Raw genomic sequence first — 25,462 nt, 5'->3', positions numbered from 1 at the left:
GTGGGGCCCACAAACCAGCCCCTCCCCACCTTATCCACCACACATGACCCTACAGCCAGAGGGTCTGGCGGTAGGCTTCAGTACCCTACCACCGGAGCCCCTGGCGGTAGGCCCTTTTCCACGTCAGCCAGCTCAAACGGTCGTCAGTCGCCGTGAAAGGCCCTACCGCCAGAGAGGATGGCGGTAGGACGTGCACACCTACCGCCAGCCCCCCTGGCGGTAGGCAAAAGGGTCAGATCCCGAAATATTTTTGAACGGGGGTCAGATCCTGATTTTGTTTGCAAAAAGGGTCAAAACACGAAATTTTGCCTCGTCTTGGACAAAGTCGGAGTCGTTTCTCAGAGATTGGGATGGCGATGACGCCTTTAGGCGATAAGTGATGACGATGTCGTCGTTGTATTGTCTCGACGAGGCCCCTGTGGAGCGGCGTGTGTGGGTATTTTATGTGTGCCGCTCAGCGGTCTGTGATGGTTTTCGCCCAGTTTTTCACTAATTAACTGGGCAACTCTCTTCTCCTTAGTTAATGGATGAGGCAAATATTTTGCTTCCGTTTCAAAAGAAAAAGGTTTCTTGGGTGAGAAGGACAAAATGTTGGCCCTCATAGGTTAGCTAAAGTAGATGTGGGCGATGAACTTTGCAAGGTGGTTAAATGTGCCACCAGGTTGTATTTTGGAAGTGGTCTCGGACGAGATTCCTGAACTTCATTCAATAAATGCGGCAAGTTATCCTAAAAGAAAACACCAAGAAAATATACATTCCATAAGGCCATCAGATCAATCTCACATATCTATCTATCATACACAGGAACTTGTTAAAAAAAATATCACACACAAGAAATCTTGTTCTGCCTCTCCAAAAAAAACAAAAAAAAAGATCTTGTTCTGGGACTAGTACTCAACACATCAACCACGTTTTAAAAAGAAGCAAAAAAAGTATGAAGATACTCTATATAATCTATCTGCCACGCCTGATCGTGCCGGTGGAACAACATGGGACGAAGTCGATCAGAAGCAGGCGTCGAGGAGGCAGCAGCAGCACAGCGCCGCGCAGCTGCAACAACACAAGAAGCAGACGATCATTATCAGCTCGTTAGAAATGAGGCTACGGAGACGAGTGAGAATCCAGAACAAGGGAGACAAATTACGTACCATCCTTTCAAGAAGCCATCGCCGCCGTGGCCGTGTCCGCCGCGGCTGGTGGTGTCGGCGCCGGCAGGAGGGTACTGTTGGTCCTGCTGGTACATAGCCGGCGGCGGCGCGACGTAGGCCTGCTGGTGGTGGCCCGGCGGAGGGTACGCTGCTGCAGTGCCCGGTGGCGGGTAGCCTGCGTAACCGGAAGAAACAGAACGGTACACTCAGAATTCATTCAAGAACCAAACAATCTAGCTGGTGTTTTCTACGTACTGACCGTGGCAAAAGACGTGAAACCGCAAAGAAAATGGAACTGGTACGTACCCTGCTGGTAGCTCATGATCGAGTCGCAGGAAGAGGTAGCAAAAGCCCTGCAGAACAATGCTCTGTTCCTCTTAGTTCTGACGCAATTAACGGAGACCAATGAAGAACAGGAGATGAGGAGGAGGACGAACTTGCTAGTGACTGGACAGAACGGGATGGAGTGGAAACTGCATCATTCGATTTGTCTACTTATACAGAGAAGAGATGCATGCGCGCACGCGGCATCCCGGTCGGTTTGCTTAGACGCGTCGTCTTGCCTGCTTGAGACAGTCAGACAGACACTGGTCGACGCAGTGGCGAAGCCACGCTTCACCTGTGTAGTCGCTTGACTACACAGGATTGTGGCAAAGCCTAGACCACCGCGTATGTGCACCTCGCCGCTAAATAATCAGGTTCTAGAGAATTACTACACGGACCAACTTGTTATCTATTGTATACATGAGAATTTGGCTGGCCGCCTGGCCCATTTAACAAAAGGAAGTTACATGAGATTTGGCTAGCCCATTTAACAAAAGGAAGCCGTAATTAAACTTCCTTAACTGGTTGATCCTCATTCCCTCAAAAAAAACTGGTTGATCCTCAAATCACGCACTACTCCTTTATTTTCACCAGCGAGTGTAATCCCTAATGGTGAATTGGGCACAGCACCGTGGGGAGGAGCACGCCACCTCCGCTGCTCCGCTAGTATCCATCTTTCCAGAGACCGCAACACTGCACCTTTGGCGACTGACGAGGCCCTTCCTGTTTCATTTGTGTTTAAGATCTTCTTTTTCATCCAATTATCATATCATATTAAGAAATTTCAATTTTCATTACCTTAGAAAAAGCTTGTTTTGTCACTTGTTAGGTCTCAAGTCTGGCCATGGTAAACAGATAAATTTTGTCAAGAAGTGACAGAAGTAAAAATATCAGAGATAATCCAAGACTCCAATTTGAAAGAGGTTAGTGATCTTTGCAGAAAACTAGTTGGGAAAAAGGACACTGGTTTTCCTTTAGTATTTCTTTTGATGAAGCTCCTTGATTTTGGACAACAGTTGAGACTTGAGAGAGCATTTTCTGCAGTGAAATTTAGCAAGTCTGATTTGGGTAATAGAATAGGTGATGGATTCTTGTTTCATCGTCTCACAACCTATGTTAAAACTTATGTATTTCAGTCCATAGTATCGATGCTATTATGCATACATATCAAAATATTCATGATCAGATCAGAGGGTTATTATAGTAACTATGTTTGAAATAAAGTATGATCGTTTATGTTCCTACTTGATTTGCCAAAAAACAATCGTAAAGCTTGACATCACAAGGTTTGGGTCCTGGCACCGCCACTGGGTCGACGGATCCCTTAAACTGGAATAAAGTCCACGCGGCAATGGCGCGGCGTCTCTCTCGTGGGTCGGTGGCCGCAGCCTGCAGGTGACGGTTCCATCCTTCCTTCCTCGCTGAAATTATCTGCGGCGAAGATTCCTCGTCGACGAGGGCCGGCCGGATAGGCTCGCATTGGTCAAATTAAATCGCGAATCCGTAGCTGGTCAACTGCATCCAGAGCAGAGGAGATGCCACGCGGGGACGAATCGATGCATGCCACGACGGAGGAGTACGTATAGTCCAACACGGTTGAGCCGCCGGCATAATTACACGCGCTGGTCAGCGATTAGCAGAGACGACGTCGTGGCGTCTTGGATTTCTGCTCTAGGTTCATCTGCTTGGTGTGGTGCTGGTGCACCAGCCGGGACCTCTCAGTTGGACCAATGGCGGTCAACCACGCACGAGACCCACCGTCCAACGGAACCATGACCACGCCCGAGGCGGCATGCAAGCGCAACACCTGAAAGCGCGTTGTCCGTGGCACGGTGGCATGGCAGGCAGGGCAGTTCAGCTGTCTTCATACTGGTTTCCTTTCGCTTTCTCTTCTTCTCCCCCCAGGTCGACCGACGCGGGTAAGCAACCGTGTGTGTGCAGCTCCTATAAAGGCAGACGCCCGGCAATGCAGTCTTCATAATCCTACCCATTCCCTTCATCTTCATAGCAGCAAAGCCTCTTTTCCTCATCCTCCCCTACTGTTCTTGATCGCTTCAGGAAGACACACCAGTAATCCCATCATGAGCTACCAGCAGCAGGGCGCCAGCGCCACGGCCTACCCTCCGCCGGGCCAGCAGCAGCAGCAGGCCTACGTAGCGCCGCCGCCGGCCGGCTACCCGCAGCGGGACCAGCAGTATCCTGACGCCGGCGGCGCCGACACCACCACGAGCCGCGGCGGCCATGGGCACCACCACGGCGGCGGCTTCTGGAGAGGCTGGTAAGTCTCTGCTAATCGCATCCTTCCCGTGGATGGCCTTGTTCATGAATCATGATGATGCTTAACTATGTTTGTCTGCTTCTTGTGTTGTTGCAGCTGCGCGGCGCTGTGCTGCTGCTGCCTCCTCGACGCCTGCTTCTGATCAAGCCAATTTTATCCGCCGCGCTCAGTTACGATACGTGGTCTGACGAGTGCTCCTGCTGTTCATCACGGTTCATGTGGAGTCCGGACGTCATGTACTAGTTGTTTGTTTTCCTTTTTCGCTTGGTTGGTTACACTTTTGTGAGTAATACTATTTGTTGGTTGCGCAGCACCATTTCTGTGTAGTGTATCATGGTGATGTTGCTCGATCTCTTGTACATTGATTATGTCTATATATAAACATGGTTCGTAGTAGTATCACTGTGCAACAATCGCTTCACCTCTTCAATTCGTATATGATTTGCTCATGGAGTCATAACCCAGCTCGCTACGGAGGGTGGATACAATTATTGCGTAACAAATATTTACACTCAGAGATGTTGTCTCAAGTCACTACGGAACCGTTTGATTCACCCTTTTGAATGGGTTTGATAAAAACTAGGGTTGCTTTTTTTTAATAAGAAGAGGTTTCATATTAGTGATGGCCGAACAACTATGTTCCGAGAGGATACTTGACTTGAGACATGCCCCTGGCTTTACAGTATCTTTCTTTGTACAATCTTGTCCAGCTCTAGAAAGACTATGCGAGCACTAAATTAGGGCCAAAACCATTGAATATCCAGTCCAGGAGAGCTCTGAGGAGAGCTCTGAACACGGATAAGTGGATTGTGTGGGTGTATTTAGTTCGATGGTTGATACATTTAAACCTCACTAATGTCTCAGACACATTCCGTCAGAAGTTGATCTCGGGTTTTCAGGATCAAATCTATGTACATGATTTAATCAACTTTAAACAAGTCTCCCGTTTACAACACACTTACAAAATAAGTACCACCCAAAATTAAAATTTTCATGTGGATTGTTCATAGGGGAGTTATTCTTACTAAAGACAATATAACGAAATGTAAATGGCATGGCAATAAACAATGCTGCTTATGTGATCACACGAAAACATCACACCATTTTCTTATTGCATGTCCATTTGTCACTCTATTATGGCGCACGATTCATGTTCAATTTACCTCCACCCACCAGTATTACTAATATATTTGGTAACTAGTTGAGGGGGGTTGAAGCCAAAACTAAAGCAGGGACCCGTATTACAAACAGCATTACTAATGGCAGTATTATAAGGTCGTCACAAACAGTTGTTTTGAAAAAATTGTGCGTGCCTGCCCTACTAATCGAAGATGATTCCCGTATTACAAACAACATTACTAATGTTAGTATTATAAGGTCGTGGCAAACAGTTGTTTTGAAAAAATTGTGCGTGGTTGCCCTACTAATCGAAGATGATTCCCGCATAGCTACACTTGTAGGATGGTACAGTCATTGTTGTCATTTTACGTTTGGTCAGTGATGGAACACCCCCCCCCCCAACCCATGTGACCACACGGTTCCAAAATTGTCTGCAATTGGGCGCAAAAACCGTGTGAATAGCGGTGGGGTGTAGTAGTGCCTATAGTGTCGCCCCAATCGCCCGAAGCCACCACGAGCAAGCCCCACCATGCCATTTCCTTCATCATGCCATCGCCACCATGAGAGTGGCCACCAGTCTATATCGCCACTAATCCGCAACCCACGCCCCCCGTCGCCGCCTCCAGCTGCCTGATCTGCCACCAAAGCCGCCGCATGCATGCCCATTCCCTGCCGCCGTGTCGTCAAACACCAGTAGCTGTTCCATGGCCGCCACGACCGGGTCAGCTCCCCGAGCAGCAGCCATGACCCCCATGGCGCCGAAGGGCCGGATTTGGGCAGAGCCCAGCTGACCGCCTCCACCACAGGTAGAATCCGTGATGTGTTCTGCCCAAGTGTCGTTGCGCCCCGGACCAATGCCGAACCACCACACGGGATTGTCAACCCCACACCGAGCCCCACCATGCAGGGAAGAGAGAGGGCCCCGCCACCGCCAGCACCGACCGGGCTTTGCCTGACGATGACGAGGGGAGGGGAGAGGGAACATGGTCTCGGAGGCTAGGGTTTGTCCCCTCGTTCTCTCATGGGAACGATGCGGGGGGAGGGTCTTCCAATTCCGTGCACCCCTTTTTTTTAACCTTTATTCATGCATATTCTATCGGCACACAGCTGAGAGGAAAATGTTTCTTTTCTAGTGTCGATAGGCGGCGACATTTCATGCCACACATTCTAGAGATGATAAAAGATGGGACGTACAATGAGTTGCCTCTTAATCTGATGTCTAGTAACTAGATATTCCTATAAATGTGGTGAGAGATTTGTTGCTAAAATATCATCTCTTAATTAAGAGAAGGCAAAGCCTTTTTTTCTATTTTTTCCACCTCATCATTTATCCTGGTACAGTTAAGATATCCCTTTGTACATGCCCTAAGGGTGTCTTTACCTATTCATGGCGAGGGGAATGGCGAATCTACCTCTCAAATGGATGGCCTACTTTCCTACATGTTCATGTTTTTTTCTCCGTTTTTTCTTTGTTCTATCCTTTCCCTTTTAATTGTGATTTTTTCTAGTTTCATTTTCTCCATCCCGCTTTCAGAGGTTTTCGTCGGGTTTTATTTTCTCATGCTTCCATTTCTTCATTCTCTTTTTTTGTTTTACAATTCATGAACATTATTTAAAATCATTGAATTTTTTTATTATTCTAAACATCTTTCATATATCAATGTTCTTTTAAATCCATGAACATTTTTTAAATCCTTGACATTTTTAAAAAAGTTTCCAAATATTTTATAATTCACACACTTCTAAAAATTCTTGTATTTTCAAAATTCATGAATATATTTTCAAAATTCATGAAACCTTTTAGAAAATTAGAACTATTTAAAATTCACTAATATAGTTGTTTTAAAAATTCGTGAACAATTTTTAAATTCAGAAAAATTCTTGTAAATTCATGAAGATATTTTAAATACGTGAATTTTTTAAAAATCACAAAAATAAGTAAATATGTGAGCATTTAATAAATTTGGGGAACCTATCTTTAATTCGTCAACATTATAAAACTAAAACAGCCAAATTTCATAAATTCACTAATATAGTGTTTTTTTGTGGAGTACATTTGGAGATGGGCCGCCAGCCGAAGGCGTGTTTTAGGGAGAATTCGAAGAATAAGAGGACACGGGCCTGCCTGCCTGCCTGTTTATCGCGAGGGAGGGAGAGAGGCGGAGAGTCTAGAAACCCCCGGCGGATTTCTTTGTGGAAACAACCGGATCTGAATCGAAATCCCGATCAATCCGATTCGTTCTGTGTTTCCCTTCTTCGCTACAAAATCAGACCCCGGCCCCTATTGGATTCCTAAATTAAGGGGCCTCCTATCGACAGTCGATTGAGCTGGTGGGGTGGTCCATGGTGATCAGTCGGCCGCTGCGTATCGCTTGCTGCGTCACGCTGGCGTTCGCGACGTACAAGCTCAACAAGGCGCACGAGGAGAGGCTGATGAGGGAGGCCGAGGAGCGGGAGGAGCGCTGGCTGATGAGGGAGGCCGAGGAGCGGGAGGAGCGCTGGCGCCAGCTTCATCTTGCAGGCGGCCATCTTCCAGGCGTCGCCAAGGAAGAGAAGAAGATGGATCACGGTACTCGCTAGGACCTAGGAGAGGCGTGAAGGACTGCCAAACTCTCTCCTTTTTTTAACATAGTTGCTTGCTGTCAATTCTCTGCTTGCACTGCAGTAATAATAGTATGTTCGCGTTTCCTTTAAGAATTTGTAATCCGTCGCTTACGCCATGTATCCTGACTGAAGAATTCGGAAGAGACGATAGAGCATCTTTAATCGGACTAGGCTAATTTTGATTCTCTTAGAGCATCTCCAACAGCGACGTCAAAAAGACGCGCGTACGCGGTAAACGGCCATTTTAGCACGCGCGGGATTTTTTCACACGTTCCAGCGGAGGTGGGAAACTAGCGCGCGAGGGAAACGATTGCGCGCGCGGGAGAAATCTGGCGGTCGCGCACTAGATTTGGCGCACCGCTTCCGGCGCGCTTATAAATTGCGGCGCTCGCCACACGGCCTCCCATCGCTATCCACACTACCACGCGCATTCTCCCTGCTTCCTCTGCTTCCTCCGTCGCTGGAGCTCCTCACGCGCGCTAAAGCTTATAGCGGCCGCTGGAGCCAGCGCTCTGCGCCGCGCAAAAACAGGTGTCTGGCGCGATGCATATGCTTTTTTAACGCGCTGCGCGTTAGGCGGCTGTTGGAGATGCTTTTACGTCCATGGACAAGTTCATCGAGAGTAGGACCTGCCCCCATTTGCCTGTCGGGTAACCTTGCCTCTTACTTTTTAACATAGTATAGACTCATACATACACACATGCGCTCATCCTTATGAACCCACACATACTCTATTTTTATGAGCATCTTTGAGAGACAGATTGAGCCGGCACATCATCTTGAGATTGGCGAAGTTGTCACAGGCGTTTTCGTAGTCGACGGACAGTCTCCAACCCTTAATCACGCAAACTATAATTACAAAGTACATTCCACTCATAAATTGCAAACTACCCCCTTTTCTTTAACTTGATATAAAAATGTCTTATATTAAATTACGGAGGAGTATTTCATAGATTAGAACGAGATACAACTATTTAAAAAAAATAAAGTTTGCAAATCTATCTACTCATCCGACGAGATCGGGGTGACCCCCTCGCCGGAGAAGCCGGTCTTATGGTCACTGCGGCGGGAGGCATCTCGTCCTCATCTGCAAAGGTCTCGTCTTGCTCTCTGTGACGCCTCCGATTCGACCGTACACTAATCGTAGACGTAAATGTGTATGATCAAGATCAGGGACTCACGGGAAGATATCACAACACAACTCTAGACACAAATCAAAATACAAGATTCATATTACTAGCCAGGGGCCTCGAGGCCTCGAATACAGAAGTTCAAATACACAAGAGTCGGCGGAAGCAACAATATCTGAGTACAGACATAAGTTAAACAAGACTGCCTTAAGAAGGCAAACACAAAAGCAACAATGATCGAAGAGGCATGGCCTCCTGCCTGGGACCTCCTAACTACTCTTGGTCGTCGGCGGTCTCCACGTAGTAGTAGGCATCCTCCGGGTAGTAGTAGATGTCGGCAGTGGCATCGGGCTCCTGGGATCCACCATCTGGTTGCAACAACCAGAAAGAAGGAAGAAGGGGGAAAAGGGGTAGCAAAGCAACCGTGTGTACTCATCCAAAGTACTCGCAAGCATCAGATCTATACTAAGTATGCATTGATATCAAATGGAAGGGTTGTATCTGTGGACTGAACTACAGAATGCCAGAATAGAAGGGAAGACCTAGCCTATCGAAGACTAGCATCTTCAAGAAGCTCCAAGCATCTTGCAGCATTCAGAAGAGTATAGAATAGCAGTTTATATTTAACAAACATGTTGTAGTATTAACGCCCAGAGATCCTTCCTCGACTCCCTGCGAGAAAGCAATCCCGGAGCCACATATCCATCATAAGTATCAAATATCCATTTCTAGTTATATAAGATCAGGATACAAGTCCGAAAGCCCGTTACCGTGGACATGGCTATTAATAGATAATCTTCCCTGCAGGGGAGCACCACGTTACCCAACACGCTTGATTACTCTGGACGGACACACTTTTCTGAGTCAATGCCCGGCCTCGGAAGATCAACATGTCGCAGCCCTACCTAGGCTCAGCAGAGAGGTCCCCGCCGGTCTACATTCTAAGCGCTCCCGGGGTCTTGGGCCCATCACCCGTTGCACTCCGGGTCATCGCGCGCGGGGTGAATACCAAGCCTCGGATGGCCAGCACGATCCGACCGTGCCGCAATGCTGAACTGGACGCCTGACAAAGCTTCGGCTGATACTGCGACGCCGAGGCCCATAACTATTCCCACGTGGTGGTTAGTGTGTAAAGGCCAAAGGCCAACTCAGAACAAATACCCAAACCTGTTAGTGCATTGGGGGCTCGCGGAGACGAGCAGAGACTCGCGATAATGTGACCCCGTCGCCCCGTCTCGTGGACTTACGACAAGGGCCCAAAATGCCCGGCCGTGCCTCGTAGAAAACTCGCGGGTGCTCTACAGTCCCGCCCGACTTTCACATCAACTCGCGGGTACCCCTCAGGGCCGATCCGACTTAAACAAAGGTCTCTAGTAAAGTCTGGGTAACCGTTGTCCAAACATCAAGGGGGGAAACCTGAGGAATCACCCTCGGTGGATTCCACTCGATGTAATCATCAAGGTGAACGTGGGAGGAATGGTGAAGGAGGAATCACCCTCGTTGACCACGACCGAATAGCTACACTACAGAATTATCATCAGGAGTCCGTTAAGAGGTATCACCCTCGGCACTCGATAGTAGCTCTGCAGAGTCGAGCAACAAAAGGGGTGTGATGTGATGTGAGGTGTCGGGCTCTGGTCGTCGATAACGTTGATTGAGTCATCGATGAGGAAGCAGGGGCAACAAGGACAAGGTGGGGTCACTGATGGATCACTAACCAACCTATACTAAGCAGTTTAGGATAAGTAGGTAGGTAACAATACACTATTGCAGGATGCTGCTAATGCGACACTACGATCAGAGGCCCTTCGACGAAACTGTGTGCGATGCAATAATCGCAAACGGTGGTGTAAAAAAACCATTAAAAGGTGCAAAACATTTGCGATGGAGGATGCATCAAACACGGTTCAGATTTTAGTTGTGTGTGCGATGCAGGGCATACGGTTCTGTTCAATTAACTATTTGCGATGATAAGGAACAAAAGAAACGGGCAGCCAGATGAAGGTGTGTGCGATATACAACATATGGTTCACTAGGATGAACTGTGTGTGATTAGGCAACACAATGGAAACGGTTCAACTGAACAAGATGTGTGTGATACGCGGCAAACAGGTCCGTAATCAGAAATGTGTGCGAAGACCAATAATAACATAGACGATTGCTGCTAATAAGCCATGTGATTTGCTCTGTCTACAGAAGAATAACATGTATAAGGACTTGATTCCATAAACAGATTGAACATCGAATTACATATGTGGCTAGTACACACATGACCTTTGCACACACGAAAGTACGTTCCAAAATGCCTAGGAAACTCAAATAATGTATAAAAAGGCAAAACGAACCGTGAATAATTTCATATTTTTAGGACGACGCTACTGTATATAGTTGCATATTGCCTCTGTAAAATAAATCAAGGCGGGAAAAGACAGCGTATGTCGTTTCGCACACATAGGTGACAAGGTCCCTCTTGGAACCATCAGCCTTTTTGGGAGAAGGTCCGGTTTGTAAGAAGATTGTACCAAAACTTGTCCCAAATTGGACTAATTTTTTACCACAACATGTTGGTGCTATGACATAACACCATGCGCAGTTTCATGATTTTCAGGTGAGTTTTGGATTTACAGTAGTTTTAAAACCAGGTTTCTCAATGTTTACTGTCGAGTCGGGACCGCCCTGGATAGGCTTTTTCCTCGTGGGTCCCAAATGATAAATCCAAATCTGTGACTACCATGCAGCTTTTCCTATTAAGAATTACAGCCCTTGGCGCGCAAGCTAAAAATAAGTTTGTGGGTGCTGGTGGGCACTAAGAACTTGCGGTTTTGTAATGAAAAAGATCTCAAGGATCCTGCAAGAGTGATGTTCTTTCCCTATGTTGTGAATGCTTATAATATTTATGTCTTAATTAAAGAAATGGCAAGCCATTGGCCCAGTATGAAAGAAAATATGGGACAAAGCCGAGTTGAAAAGGGCAACAATATGTAGCTCCAGCTAACAAACAGTACAAAAGCACGAGGATTAATTGCTCATCAGGTTTAGACAAAATCCAGATTGAACAGGACAATGACATCTAACTCAACCAAAGTTTTCGGCAGTCACAATCAAATGGATCGGTCTGATCCATAAAATCAAGATCCCCGGCCAGAAATTCTACTGGTCCATGATGACAAGTTGTTGTAAATAGAAGCTGAGCACGATTAGAAGCCCTTAGGTCCACCTGAAACTTCTTTTTATGTTATTCAATACCTGCAGCCGTAAGAAATTTCTTGTTGAAAAACTTAATCCTCACGGACAATAGTGCCCTCGCATTCAACATGAAGAATGTGACAAAGCTAGTGTTTGCATTGTTGGATGCATATCCTTCCAGTCTAACTGTCTTTAAACGAATGTCGTGAGATATGAGAAAATCCCGGTGCTTCTTGAACCATCGATTGGTTATACCTTTTTCTCCATGTGTTAGTGCCTAAATAGATATGAAGATTGAAAACAATTAATGTCTAAAAAATATTATGTTGAAAGAGTGATAGCTGAACAATTAATTATAGTACATTATATATGGGCTTTCAATGTGCGTGAAATCATCACCTTCATATAAAAATTCTCCAGACATGGAAAGCATTGCAGCAAGGCAATAATGATGTTGAGATCAAAATACCACATACTGATATATAAGGTCTTGACAGAATCCACCACCACTTATAGGATGGACAAGCGCTTCATTGAGCATAGAACATAATAGCACTGAAAGTGTACTCCAAGATGATACTTAACTTATGCGCAGAAATGAAAAACGCAAATTACAAAAGTGTACGTGAATAATATACAGTACCTCAATAGGTGTGGATGCAAACACCATCTCGAACCATTCAAACGGATCACTAATTGCACCCAAGGTCTCCAGTTTAGGCGCAGAGACCACAGTTATTTGTGAAGGTTTATAACAACAATCAAGGAGCAACCTTTGAAGTGAAGGGGTGTCTTCGATGATGAGCTCCTGTCCTTCAAAATGAATCCCAATGCTTACAAGGTGAGACGACTTTATTTTGAGACAAGGGATATGGATTCCTAGTCCAAAAACAAGCACCAAACGCTACAGTGCAGGGCAACTAGAGTGGATGATGCTGTGAAGTGAGGCCACCGACAGATCAACCAACACAACATATGTCATTCCCTTTGTCATCGGTATGTTACTTGCCCGAGATTCGATCGTCAGTATCCTCATACCTAGTTCAATCTCGTTACCGGCAAGTCTATTTACTCGTTCCGTAATGCATCATCCCGTAACTAACTCATTAGTCACATTGCTTGCAAGGCTCATCATGATGTGCATTACCGAGAGGGCCCAGAGATACCTCTCCGATACTCGGAGTGACAAATCCTAATCTCGATCTATGCCAACCCAACAAACACCTTCAGAGACACCTTTAGAGCATCTTTATAATCACCCAGTTACGTTGTGACGTTTGATAGCACCACAAGGTGTTCCTCCAGTATTCGGGAGTTGCATAATCTCATAGTCAAAGGAATATGTATAAGTCATGAAGAAAGCAATAGCAATAAAACTTAACAGTCATTATGCTAAGCTAACAGATGGGTCTTGTCCATCACATCATTCTCTAATGATGTGATCCCGTTCATCAAATGACAACACATGTCTATGGTTAGGAAACTTAACCATCTTTGATTAACGAGCTAGTCAAGTCGAGGCATACTAGGGACACTTTGTTTGTCTATGTATTCACACATGTATCAAGTTTCCGATTAATGCAATTCTAGAATGAATAATAAACATTTATCATGATATAAGGAAATATAAATAACAACTTTATTATTGCCTCTAGGGCATATTTCCTTCAGGGCCCCTTGGTCAATCGGCCGGGGGGATTTGCGGGCAACGGGCTAATGGGGCGGGCGTGGGCGCCCGTGCCCGTGACCACCAGGGGCAACGGCCATAGCTGCGGGCCGGAGCCGCATGATGAGGTGGCTGGCCAGGGCGGTCACCGGCGGGAGGGGGGAGCAGGTGAAGGAGTGAGGCGGGGCGGTTGTGGCGCAGGGGCAGCGGGGCCGCGGGAGCCGACGGACGCCGAGGTGGGCGGGAGCGGCAACCAGCGAGGTGGCCGCGGGCGAGCAGTAGGCTCGAGCGGGCGGGCCAGGGCCGGTGTGCAGGGGCGGGGCCACGACGGAGGTGGTCAGCAAGACGGTGGAGGCGGAGAAGGCGCGGCCAGGCGGGAAGCGGCGCGGGGTGCGTGGGGACGCGCTAGACTAGCGGGACGCCGGTGGTAGCGAGCGAGCGAGTGCGGGGCGGTAGCAGCGCAGGTGGGGAGGTTCGGCGGTAGCACGCAGCGGCAGGCAGCACGGGAGCGCGGAAGCCCAGGTAGGAGGCAAAGCAACAGGAAACAGACGCAGCGGAGCAGCAGCAGAGGCCACGGGGCACGCGGGCGGCATCGGCGAACCGGGCCTGGCCAGGCGAGCAACCGAGGCCCAAGGAAGCAGGCACGGCTTGCTGGCGAGTGCACGGCCAGGAACTGCAGCAGTGAGGTGGAGGTCGAGCGACCATGGCAGACGGGGCTCGGTCTACAGCGAGGAAAGGCCAGTGGTCGAGAACGACTAAAATAGAAGAGGGAAAATACGGCGGTGCTCACTGCGGGGCGGTAGGGGACGGTAGCGTGCTCGGGGTGGGTCAACGGCACAGGAGACAACGGCGTACGGCGTTGGGTCCGAGTTGAAGACGAGGTCGATGGCGGAGCTCGGGGCCGGTCCAGCTTGATCCCATGCACAAGGAGAAGGAAGCAGAGAACGACGGATCCGCAAGACCTGCCAGCTCGGCGTGGGGGCGACGGTGGCCGCAAGGTTGATGGCAACAGCGGCGACGGAGGCGTTCGGGAGTGGGCGGATCTGGCGAGGGGAAAGGGGGGATGCAGTGGGGGAGGGAGAGGGGATAAGGGTTCCACGGGGGAGAGAGGGGGGCACTGGGGTTGGTCTTATCCCCACGGCGAGGCCGGCGAGGTGGTCGGGGTCGACCTCGCCCCTATAGCGACACAGAGCGGAGGAACGGGAAGGGAGGGTGCGACCGGTGGGGGGTTAGGTGGGGTTGCTGGGCCTCCAAGGCCCGGGGGCAGTGGGGGCAGTTTCTTTTATTTATTTTCTATGTTTCATTTTTCATTTTTTATGCAATTTCTTTTAGCCAGCAAATCTATTGTGTAATATGTGGGACTTGCCCACATAAATACCTTGGATTAACTAGCACTGCCACAAAAAGTTAGGGAGGCTTTTGAGTTTGTTTGAATTTTTGATAAATGGGAAGGCATTTAAATATGTTGTTCTAGCACTCTTTTAATCAGTTTAGGGCATTAAACCACTTTATAAAAATGTAGTTTCAACATGACAAATATCCAGGGATTATTCGCCGCACTTTGAACATTTGTGTTTGCATGTTTGAGAAATTTGAATTTTGGACTTTAATTTGAATTTGAATGCTTATTTGGATCAAGTGATTTAGCAATAGTAAAAGTGATGACCTGGCATCATTAGCAGGAGATTACTGTAGCTTAATTATCCGGGCGTCACGCTCGCGGGTGAAGATTCTATGGCGGTTTTGTCGTCACCACATGCTCATCCTCGATTGACTTGAGGGTGGTATTGTTGGGGAACGCAGTAATTTCAAAAAAATACCTACGCACACGCAAGATCCATCTAGGTGATGCATAGAAACGAGAGGGGAGAGTGTTTTCTACGTACCCTCGTGGACCGAAAGCGGAAGCGTTATGACAACGCGGTTGATGTAGTCGTACGTCTTCACGATCCAACCGATCCTAGTACCGAAGGTACGGCACCTCCGCGATCTGCACACGTTCAGCTCGGTGACGTCCCACAAAATCTAGATCCAGCTGAGGTCGAGGGAGAGTTTCGTCAGCACGACGGCATGATGACGGTGATGATGAAGCTACCGGCGCAGGGTTTCGCCTAAGCACTGCAACGATATGACCGAGGTGGAGATCTGTGGAGGGGGGCACCGCACACGGCTAAACAATCAAATTGTGTGTTCTAGGGTGCCCCCCTATCCCCGTATATAAAGGACCAAGGGGAGGGGGCTGGCAGCCTCATAGGGTGCGCCCCAAGGGGGGATCCTACTCCTACTAGGAGTAGGTTCCCCCTTTCCTAGTCCAACTAGGAGGGGAAGGAAAGAGCAAGAGGGGAGAAGGAAAGAGGGGCCCGGCCCCCAAGCCCTAAACCAATTCGGTTTGGGCCTAGGGGGGCGTGCCCCACAGCTCCCTTGCTGCCCTCTATTTCCACTAAGGCCCATGAAGGCCCATTGGCCACCCCGGAGGGTTTCGGTAACCCCCAGTACTCCGGTATTTATCCGCTGACCCCCGAAACTTTTCCGGTATCCAAATATAACCTTCCAATATATCAATCTTTATGTCTCGACCATTTCGAGACTCATCGTCATGTCCGTGATCACATCCGGGACTCTGAACTACCTTTGGTACATCAAAACACATAAACTCATAATACCGATCATCATCGAACGTTAAGCGTGCAGCCCCTACAGGTTCGAGAACTATGTAGACATGACCGAGACTCATCTCCGGTCAATAACCAATAGCGGAACCTGGATGCTCATATTGGTTCCTTGTAGCGATCCGACCTCAGACGGTCAAGTCTATGTGCTTAAGTGTCATCCCTAGATCGGTATGCTGACACACACAGTACTCGAGGATTTATAACAGAGGTAAATCACATGTATAAAGTAACGTAAATACTATTACCTCAATCCAAATAGCGGAAGTTACAAAGGTTGTGGATTCCCATCAACACCAACGGCAAAGTTGAGTGTAGAAATCATAACCCTAACGTATCACTAACTCGTCGAAAGATTCCTACAACATGAGACGTTGCAGCCACAAAGGGTCAGTACATTGAATGTACTGGCAAATTCACACCATAGAATAATGATGAATAATAACTATCACTACATGCATATTTGGCTGGTGGAAAAGCTCTATGGTTATAATGTTTTTGCGAAAAGCCAATTTTCCCTACTGCAAAGGAATATATTTTAATTATCTACAAAATTTGTTGAAAACATTGAGAATGGTAAATCCCCATCTCAATCCCAATTAAAAGTTAACAACCCAACAAATTAATTATATAGAGTGATGAGATCAACAGGATAATCCAAGAACCAGATACTCAAGTTGTCCATAACCGGGGACACGGCTAACCATGATTAGTTCGTACACTCTGCAGAGATTTGCGCACTTTTCCCCACAAGACTCGATCTTCTCCGTTGGATTTCTCGCACTACATGATGTTTGAGAAACGGATGACCGAGACACAGTCTTTCTGTTGAGGATATAGACCTTAGAGTCACCCGCCAGGAGGGGCCGGGTTACTCTTCGGATGGTCATTGCCAGAAGCCCGGAGCCAAGTTTCAAGACGATGGGCCAGAGATGGGCTGAGACCCGGATATGGCTTAGGGCCTGTAGTTACAATCATTATTATAGTAGACTTGTAGTATAAGGCAAGTATAGTTTAGAGTCCGAGACGGACGTTCTTATGAGCCGGCCGGGACTCTAAGAGCTGCTGGGCGTCAGGCTCCCTATATAAAGGGACGACCCGGCAGCGGTTAGAGGGCGACAACAATCTCATCGAGAGCCGGGCATAGTTGTTTAGCTCCCTGGCGATCGTAACCCTAATCAGTAAACACCTCAAACTGGACGTAGGCTTTTACCTTCACCGTAAGGGGCCGAACCAGTATAAACCCTCGTGTTCCTTGTCCCGCATAACCCCTTCAAGCTTCCTGGTTGCGATGGCTCCACGACTAAGTCCTAGCTCGAGGACATCTGCCGTGATAATTCCACGACAGTTGGCGCCCACAGTGGGGCTCGCGCACGGTGGATTTGAGTTCTTGAAGGGCAGCTTCGAAGGGCTCAAGGGATATGCTGTGGGCCGGATGACCAAGAGTCATCGCGGCAAGCTCTACATCGACGATGCGGACTGGGGCCCCGATGCCGGCTCAATTGAGTACGGGTACCGGGTCCCCTTTGGCGCAATTCATGTCTTCATTGGCAAGCTTGGTGAGCCGGGCCCCGAGCCGGATCTCTGCGCCGACCTCATCGAAACGGCTCAGCGCGCACAACCCGCCCGGGCCCGGCCTGCCTTAAGGCGCGCTTTTGTGGGATGCATCCATGGAGGGCCCTCTGATCCATCCGGGTCCGGTGACGAGGCGGCCGCCGGCTCTGACGGCGAGTCGGCCACTGATGAGTCAAACTCGTTGTACCAACTTCAAGATGGCAAGTTCATGGGTTGTTCCGATGGCGACAGTATTCCGGACCTTTTTGAGCCGCCAAGTCAGGTCGGAGTTTTTATGGCTGGTGCACAGCCTGTTCAGAACCCCGCTGCTGGATCGGGAAAGCCGGTGCCTTCTCCGGCTCAGGTGCTGATGGATCTCACGGACAAGATGACGGCCCTATTAACCGCCGCGATTGACCCGGCGGATCAAGCTTAGCATGATGCGGAGGTGGCACAGTTAAAATCGGATCTGGTAAAAGCTAAAGAGGATCTGGCGGCAGAAGGAATCAGGCTGGCTGCGGAGCGGGCGGCTCTCGACGCCCGGACCCAGCTGATTCAGGCGCAGTCCTTCCAACTCACGATGGATCAGAACGCGGCCAACGAGGTCATGAGAAGGAGGCATCAGAAGGCCCAGTCTCGACTCCCACCGGTTTACGATCCACGCAATCTTTTCAACACGCCGGGGGCAGAGTCTAGTAACCCGCCAGGGGTCATTGCGCCCGGGTTTGGACCCCTTATTCAGCCACGAGTGATGGGGCCTCCCCAGGTGCCCCCTGCCCCGCCTCAGTATGTGCCAACACCCCCGGGTCATTATGATAACCCGCTAGAGAACATGGTAGCTGCGGCAGCACGACTGGCGGCTCTCCCCGTTGACGGCGATTCTCCGGCGGCCATCGAAACCCGCCGGGTCAGGGAACTCCTGCAGACGGCACTAGCGCAGCAAGAGGCATACTCCTATAGCCGCGACAGGATCCACTCGACCCCTCGTCCAGGCCAGAGCCCGAGTTACAGCCGGCACATGGTCTCAGCAACCGGTTCCAGTAACGTGCGACGCCATGACCCGGCCTCTGGCCATGGCCCGGCTCATAATGGAGCCTTCTACGCAACAGACCAAGCGCGGCAAGAGGCGGAGCAGGCGCCTCAATTGACGGCTTATCAGACCCCCCCCCGGCTTATCCGACGACGTCCGTTGATGTGGGAATTTCTACCAGGACCGGGGGTGTCCCTTGTTTGGTACCAGCCATCCGTAATGAACGTCTACCTAAGGACTTCAAGGGCCCTAGGAAGGTGCCTAACTATACAGCGGACTTACAGCCTGCAGCCTGGATTGAGAGTTATGAGATGGCTATGGAATTGCTGGAGGTCAGTGAGGCGGCCATGGCCAAATATTTCACCATGATGTTAGATGGAACTGCCCGCACGTGGTTGAAAGGGTTACCGCCGAACTCCATTGGGTCTTGGGCTGAGCTGAAAGCCCGGTTCATTCAAAACTTCAAAGATACCTGCAGGCAATCTATGTCAATTGTGGATTTGACTAACTGTAAGCAGCAGGAGGGTGAGTCCACGACCCATTGGGTTCGCCGGGTCAAGGAGATCATACATTCATCAGATAAGATGGATGCCGGCTCTGCAGTCTTAATGTTGGAACAGAACTGTCGCTTTGTGCCCCTTAAGATGAAGCTTGGGCGGCTCAAGCGCGACTGCACCGATATGGGTACCCTAATGGCGGCTCTTGTCAAGTACGCCGATTCCGATGGTACCAAGGATCCCCCTTCAGACGATGAAAGGGCAGGGAAGGGAAAGAAGAATGGCAACGGCAAGGGTCCTCAGTTTAACCCGGGGAACCAAGGAGGAGGCAAGCGTAAGGCCGATGGCAGCCTAGAGTTTGTAGCCAACGCCAACTCCCAAGGTAATAACCAGCGACGCAAGGGGAGGCCCCCTCCCCGAGGCGGCGGGTCAAGTCCAACGCTAGAGCAGCTGTTAAATGAACCTTGTCCAAGGCATGGCTCCAGAGAGAAGCCAGCGACTCACCTGTGGAAGGATTGTGCGATCATGAAGGCCTTTAAGAGTTACAATAGCCCGGGCGGCGGCTCAGGCGCCGGCGGTTTTCATGGCCCGGGCGGTGGCTCAAATTCCGGTCCTCAGAACGGTCAAGGGGGCTTTAATCAACAGTCTGGTCAGGGCCATCAACAACAGCAGGGGGGTTATCAGACCAACCCAAAGCAGCTTAGCGGTGGACAGTATCATGTGTTCACCACTAGTTTGTGCAAACGAGACGAGAAGCTTCACAAGAGGGCTGTTAATGCTGTTGAACCGGCGGTTCCACGTTACTTGTGGTGGTCTGAGCAGCCTATAGTGTGGAGTAGGGAGGATCACCCTCCCCGGGTGGATAACCCGGGCCACTTGGCCTTAGTGGTGGCCCCTCAGGTGGGAGGCTATAAGTTCACAAAGGTACTCATGGATGGAGGCAGCAGCATCAATATCCTCTATTATGAGACTTTCGGTCGTATGGGGCTAGTCGATAAGAACCTCAGCCAGTCAAACACTATCTTCCATGGTGTGGTACCCGGTAAGTCGGCTTATCCAGTCGGCAAGATCGAATTGGAAGTGGCTTTTGGTGATGAGAACAACTACAGGGTGGAGAAGCTGACCTTTGAGGTGGTCAAGATAAGAAGTCCATACCATGCTATATTTGGACGACCGGCTTATGCCAAGTTCATGGCACGGCCGTGCTACGTGTACTTACAGCTCAAAATGCCGGGTCACAACGGGACTATTACGGTTCACGGCAGCCGAAAGGTGGCTCTGGAGTGCGAGGAAGGCGATGCGGCTTATGCAGAGTCTGTTTGCGCCACAGAGGAGTTGAAGTTTTACAAAGACAATGTTGACCCAACGGATATGACCTCTCTGAAAAAGCCAACCACGGAGAATGAACCAGCAATGAAATTTAAATCAGCTGATGAGACTAAACTTGTTGATTTTGTTCCAGGTGACTCGTCTCAGCAGTTTAGCATCAGTGCAAATCTGGACCCGAAATAGGAAAGCGCGCTCATCGAGTTCATCCGTGAGAATAAGGGCATCTTCGCGTGGAAACCTTCTGACATGCCAGGTGTACCTAGAGAACTCGCTGAGCACACTCTCAATGTTGATCCAAAATTTAAGCCGGTCAGATAGTTCCTTCGACGGTTTAACGAAGAAAGGCGGAAAGCTATTGGTGAAGAGGTGGCCCGGCTCTTGGCGGCCGGGTTCATTGTTGAGGTTTTTCACCCGGAGTGGTTGGCCAACCCGGTGCTCGTACTCAAGAAGAACGGCACCTGGCGGATGTGTGTGGACTACACGGACTTGAACAAGGCGTGTCCGGCTGATCCTTTTGCTCTCCCCCGTATTGATCAAATCATTGATGCTACGGCAGGTTGTGCACGCTTAAGTTTCTTGGATGCCTATTCCGGGTATCATCAGATTAAGATGGCAGTTAAGGACCAGGAGAAGACGGCGTTTATCACTCCCTTTGGAGCCTTCTGCTATGTATCTATGCCCTTTGGACTCAAGTGTGCACAGGCGACTTACCAGCGTTGTGTACAGAATTGTCTTCGTAAACAGATCGGGCGCAATGTTCACGCTTACGTGGATGATATTGTGGTTAAATCCATCAAGGAGGAAACCCTGATAGATGACTTAAGGGAAACCTTCGATAATCTCCGGGTCTACAAGATGATGCTTAACCCGGCCAAGTGTGTTTTTGGTGTTCCTGCAGGCAAACTATTGGGCTTCTTGGTTTCTGACAGGGGCATTGAGCCTAACCCGGAGAAGATCAAGGCTATCACCTCCCTAGTTAAGCCGGCATGTATAAATGACGTTCATCATTTGGCGGGTCGCATCGCTGCTTTAAGCCGGTTTATAAGCCGTTTGGGTGAGAAAGCTATGCCCTTATATCAGTTGATGAAGAAAACTGATAACTTTATCTGGAATGATGCAGCTAATACCGCTTTTGAGGATTTGAAAAAGCAACTGGCAGAGCCCCCCGTCCTTGCTGCTCCGGTTGATAAGGAGCCCTTGCTACTATATGTAGCGGCAAACGCACGAGCCGTCAGCGTGGCTATTGTAGTGGAGCGTAAGGAGGCAGGTAAGGAGCATCCGGTTCAGCGGCCGGTTTATTATGTCAGCGAGGTGCTCATTGAGTCCAAGCAGCGGTACCCGCATTGGCAGAAGCTCGTATACGGTGTGTTCATGGCAAGCCGGAAGCTCAAACATTATTTTCAGGGTCATCCCATCACTGTGGTCAGTTCTGCCCCTCTTGGTGATATTATCCAGAACAGAGAGGCTACAGGGAGAATTGCTAAGTGGGCTATAGAACTCGGACCTCATGGCCTCAAATATGTGCCACGCACTGCTGTTAAATCTCAGGCTTTGGTGGATTTCATCAATGATTGGACGGAGTCTCAAGTGCCTGAGCAAAAGCCGGATAACACTTATTGGACTATCCACTTCGATGGGTCCAGACAGTTGGAGGGCTCGGGGGCTGGTGTTGTATTGGCTTCCCCTAAAGGTGACAAGTTCCATTATGTGCTACGGTTGATGTTTCCTTGCACTAACAATGCGGCCGAGTACGAGGCTTTGCTCCACGGTCTTCGGGTGGCTAAGGAGATGAGCTTAAGCCGGGTAAGGTGCTTTGGTGACTCAGACTTGGTGGCTCAACAAGTATCGGGCACCTGGGATTCTAAGGATCCTCTCATGGCGGCTTATCGCCGCGAGGTTGATGCCATTGCTGGGCATTTCCAGGGATACCAAGTGGAGCACATTGATCGCAGGAAGAACGAGGCGGCTGATGCTTTAAGCCGGCTAGGTTCTCAACGAAAGCCGGTGCCGCCTAACACTTTCCTGTATGTCCTGTATAACCCCTCGGTTAAGTTGCCTACAGAAGAGGACTTGGCTATCCCTGAACCGGAGGCACGAGTGGTGGCGGCTCTTCATGTCACACCAGACTGGACAATGCCATATCTGGCTTATATAACCCGGGGAGAGTTGCTTGAGGATGAAACTTTGGCCAGGCAAATCAACCGGCGGGCTAAGTCAATGATCGTCATCGATGGCGAGTTACATCATCGCAGTGTTTCGGGGGCATTTCAACGTTGTATCTCCCCTGAGGAAGGCCAAGAGATCTTGCGGGAGATCCATGAAGGGGATTGTGGTCATCATGCCGGTTCAAAATCCCTTGTAGCCAAGGCTTTCCGTCATGGTTTTTATTGGCTGACGGCTCACGCTGATGCAGAGGACTTGGTCAGTAAATGTGATGGTTGCCAAAGGTTCTCACGACGGGCTCATGTGCCGGCTCAGGAGTTGAGGATGATCCCAATCACTTGGCCCTTTGCGGTCTGGGGGCTTGATATGGTTGGGCCTTTTAAACGGTCCAAGGATAAGAAGACCCACCTCTTGGTGGCAGTTGACAAATTCACGAAGTGGGTGGAGGCTGAGCCAGTTAGCAAGTGCGATGCGGCCACGGCGGTTCAATTTATGAAAAAGGTGATTTTCCGCTTCGGCTTTCCGCACAGCATCATAACTGACAATGGCACCAATCTATCCAAGGGCGCTATGGAAGAGTTTTGTCAATGAGAGCATATCCGACTTGATGTTTCCTCAGTGGCTCATCCCCAATCCAATGGTCAAGCTGAGAGAGCTAACCAGGAGATTCTGAAGGGCATCAAGCCCCGTCTTTTGGTCCCTTTGCAACGGACGCCGGGTTGTTGGGTGGAGGAGTTGCCTTCCGTCTTATGGAGCATCAACACTACTCCTAACAGGTCTACAGGCTTCACGCCTTTTTTCATGGTTTATGGAGCAGAAGCAGTCCTCCCCAGTGACATCCGTCACGACTCACCTCGTGTGGCGGCTTATGTTGAGACGGATAATGAACAGGCGCGCCAAGATGCTCTGGACTTGTTGGACGAATAGCGTGATGTGGCAGCGGCCCGTTCGGCGATTTACCAACAAGACCTGCGCCGTTATCATAGCCGCCGGGTCAAATCCCGGGTCTTCCAGGAAGGCGACCTTGTGCTCCGGCTTATCCAGGATCAAACAGATGCACACAAGTTATCCCCACCTTGGGAAGGGCCTTTTGTGGTCAGTAAGAACATACACAACGGGTCATATTACCTCATTGATATTCGGGAACATAAAGATTCGCGTAAATCTGAGGAGGAGACCCGTCGGCCGTGGAATATAGCTCAGCTTCGGCCTTACTACACTTGAGCTACCGGCTCTCGTGGTGTACATATTTATCTCAGACATGTATATATTATGATAAGCAATAAAGCAGGACCTCTGTCCTTTTTTCTCCTCCAATTATGCGTGGGTTATTTTTTACATGCTGATTTAAAGGAGGATCCGGCTTATGATCGTATTTGAGCCTAGCTGTAAGCAGTAAGGTCACTTGGGGGCTTCCTGTTCAAACATGGGTCGTATTCGAACCAAAGAGAACATAGCTGTCGATACCCACTTGATTGGCAAAGTGCCGAGCTCATTGGGAAGTTAACTTTGGTCATATTTGAATCTCATTTTTAACCCCTCTGAGAACCGACGTGGATCGTATTCGAATCGGCGTCGTTAAACAATTTTAAGAATCATTTGGGGGCTTCCTGTTCAAACATGGGTCGTATTCGAACCAAAGAGAACATAGCTATCGGTACCCTCTTGATTGGCATCGCCACATCCACTGGGGGCTATATGATCGTATCCGAATCTTGGCTTACCCCCTTTTGGGCCGGGTCTCTGGTCGTATTCGAACTGGAAGCCCCTAAGTTCTGATTTATCACAAGTTTTCTCTGATTATGACAGTGTGCATGGCCGGGTCTCACTTGCCGGCTTAATTTTGGGTTTATTTTGTTAATTTGAACATCATGGATGTCATCAAGGCAAGTAAATTAGAGTTAAGATGCCAACCGTGCTACCCGGGTTATTTAAACCGGAAGTATGCTTACAGGCCGTTAAGTGTGTTATCACGCTTATGTTCAGAGTGTAACTAAGGACCAGTCTTTTTTGATTCATATTCCGGGTTATCCATTTCAAGCACCTGATTCTTAGGGTGGTAAGCCGCCTTGAGACTTGTGATTTACCTTTCTATGCAGATACTTAAAGGCACCTTTTAAGGTTGAGAAGGACAAAGGGATAATTATGACCCGGAGGAACACCAAAAGGATAACTTCAAGGGATTTCAGCATTCATTGCGTGCACGATGGCACGGCAGAGATAAAATGTTGCACCTATTCTATTACAAAATTCATCAAGTCCCAAGGATGGAGCGTAGTTCGGTGAACCGCCAGCCGCTTTATGATGCCTGCTGCGTTGAAGTCCCCGGCTCGTTCCTGTCTTCTGCTCCGGCTGATCCCAAGACCTCGAAGGTTGACGACTTCCAGTTGATGCCGCTGAGAGCTTCGAACTGGGCTTCTTCGTCAATTAACCCGGCCGGGTCAATCTCCGGGGCGAAGGTGTGCTCACGAGCCGGAGGAATCAGATTGAGAGCTTCATAGCGAGGGGTTGGAATCCTCTGATTCTCCGCGTTGTACCCCGGCTGATACTTGGTTAAGTCGGTGTCGTTCCCGATGATGGTGGCCACCGGGCGTACAGCCTTCACACATGCCGCGAAGTCCTTCTGGTCGAAGGCTGAGCCGTCTTCCTTCAGGCTTGGATAACCCAGGGCGATGTCTGCCGGGTCTAGCTCCGGCGGGAATGCCTTGGCCGGCTCAGCGCGGCAATTGCTCCGGCTCTTGCGGAGGCTCAGCGTAGCTCCTGGA

The 25,462-nt window shown here is 49.3% G+C and overlaps 2 protein-coding genes across 2 annotated transcripts; one reads left to right on the top strand and one right to left on the bottom strand.

The window, feature by feature from the left end:
* Positions 1 to 728: 728 nt before the first annotated feature.
* Positions 729 to 1,668, bottom strand: LOC123168044 (cysteine-rich and transmembrane domain-containing protein WIH2). The gene is made up of 3 exons (XM_044585909.1): positions 1,455 to 1,668; positions 1,149 to 1,323; positions 729 to 1,050 (listed from the first exon to the last, which is right to left on the bottom strand). Exons 1-3 carry the CDS (start codon positions 1,468 to 1,470, stop codon positions 1,005 to 1,007), a joined length of 237 nt encoding a protein of 78 aa, XP_044441844.1. The 5' UTR covers positions 1,471 to 1,668; the 3' UTR covers positions 729 to 1,004.
* Positions 1,669 to 3,388: 1,720 nt separating this feature from the next.
* Positions 3,389 to 4,149, top strand: LOC123166514 (cysteine-rich and transmembrane domain-containing protein B). The gene is made up of 2 exons (XM_044584322.1): positions 3,389 to 3,750; positions 3,847 to 4,149. Exons 1-2 carry the CDS (start codon positions 3,554 to 3,556, stop codon positions 3,890 to 3,892), a joined length of 243 nt encoding a protein of 80 aa, XP_044440257.1. The 5' UTR covers positions 3,389 to 3,553; the 3' UTR covers positions 3,893 to 4,149.
* Positions 4,150 to 25,462: the final 21,313 nt, after the last annotated feature.

This window comes from Triticum aestivum, chromosome 7D (genome assembly GCF_018294505.1).
Source record: "Triticum aestivum cultivar Chinese Spring chromosome 7D, IWGSC CS RefSeq v2.1, whole genome shotgun sequence".
Classification (NCBI taxonomy): domain Eukaryota; kingdom Viridiplantae; phylum Streptophyta; class Magnoliopsida; order Poales; family Poaceae; genus Triticum; species Triticum aestivum.
The sequence above is the reverse complement of the archived record's forward strand: the minus strand, read 5'-3'. Positions and strand labels throughout refer to the sequence as shown.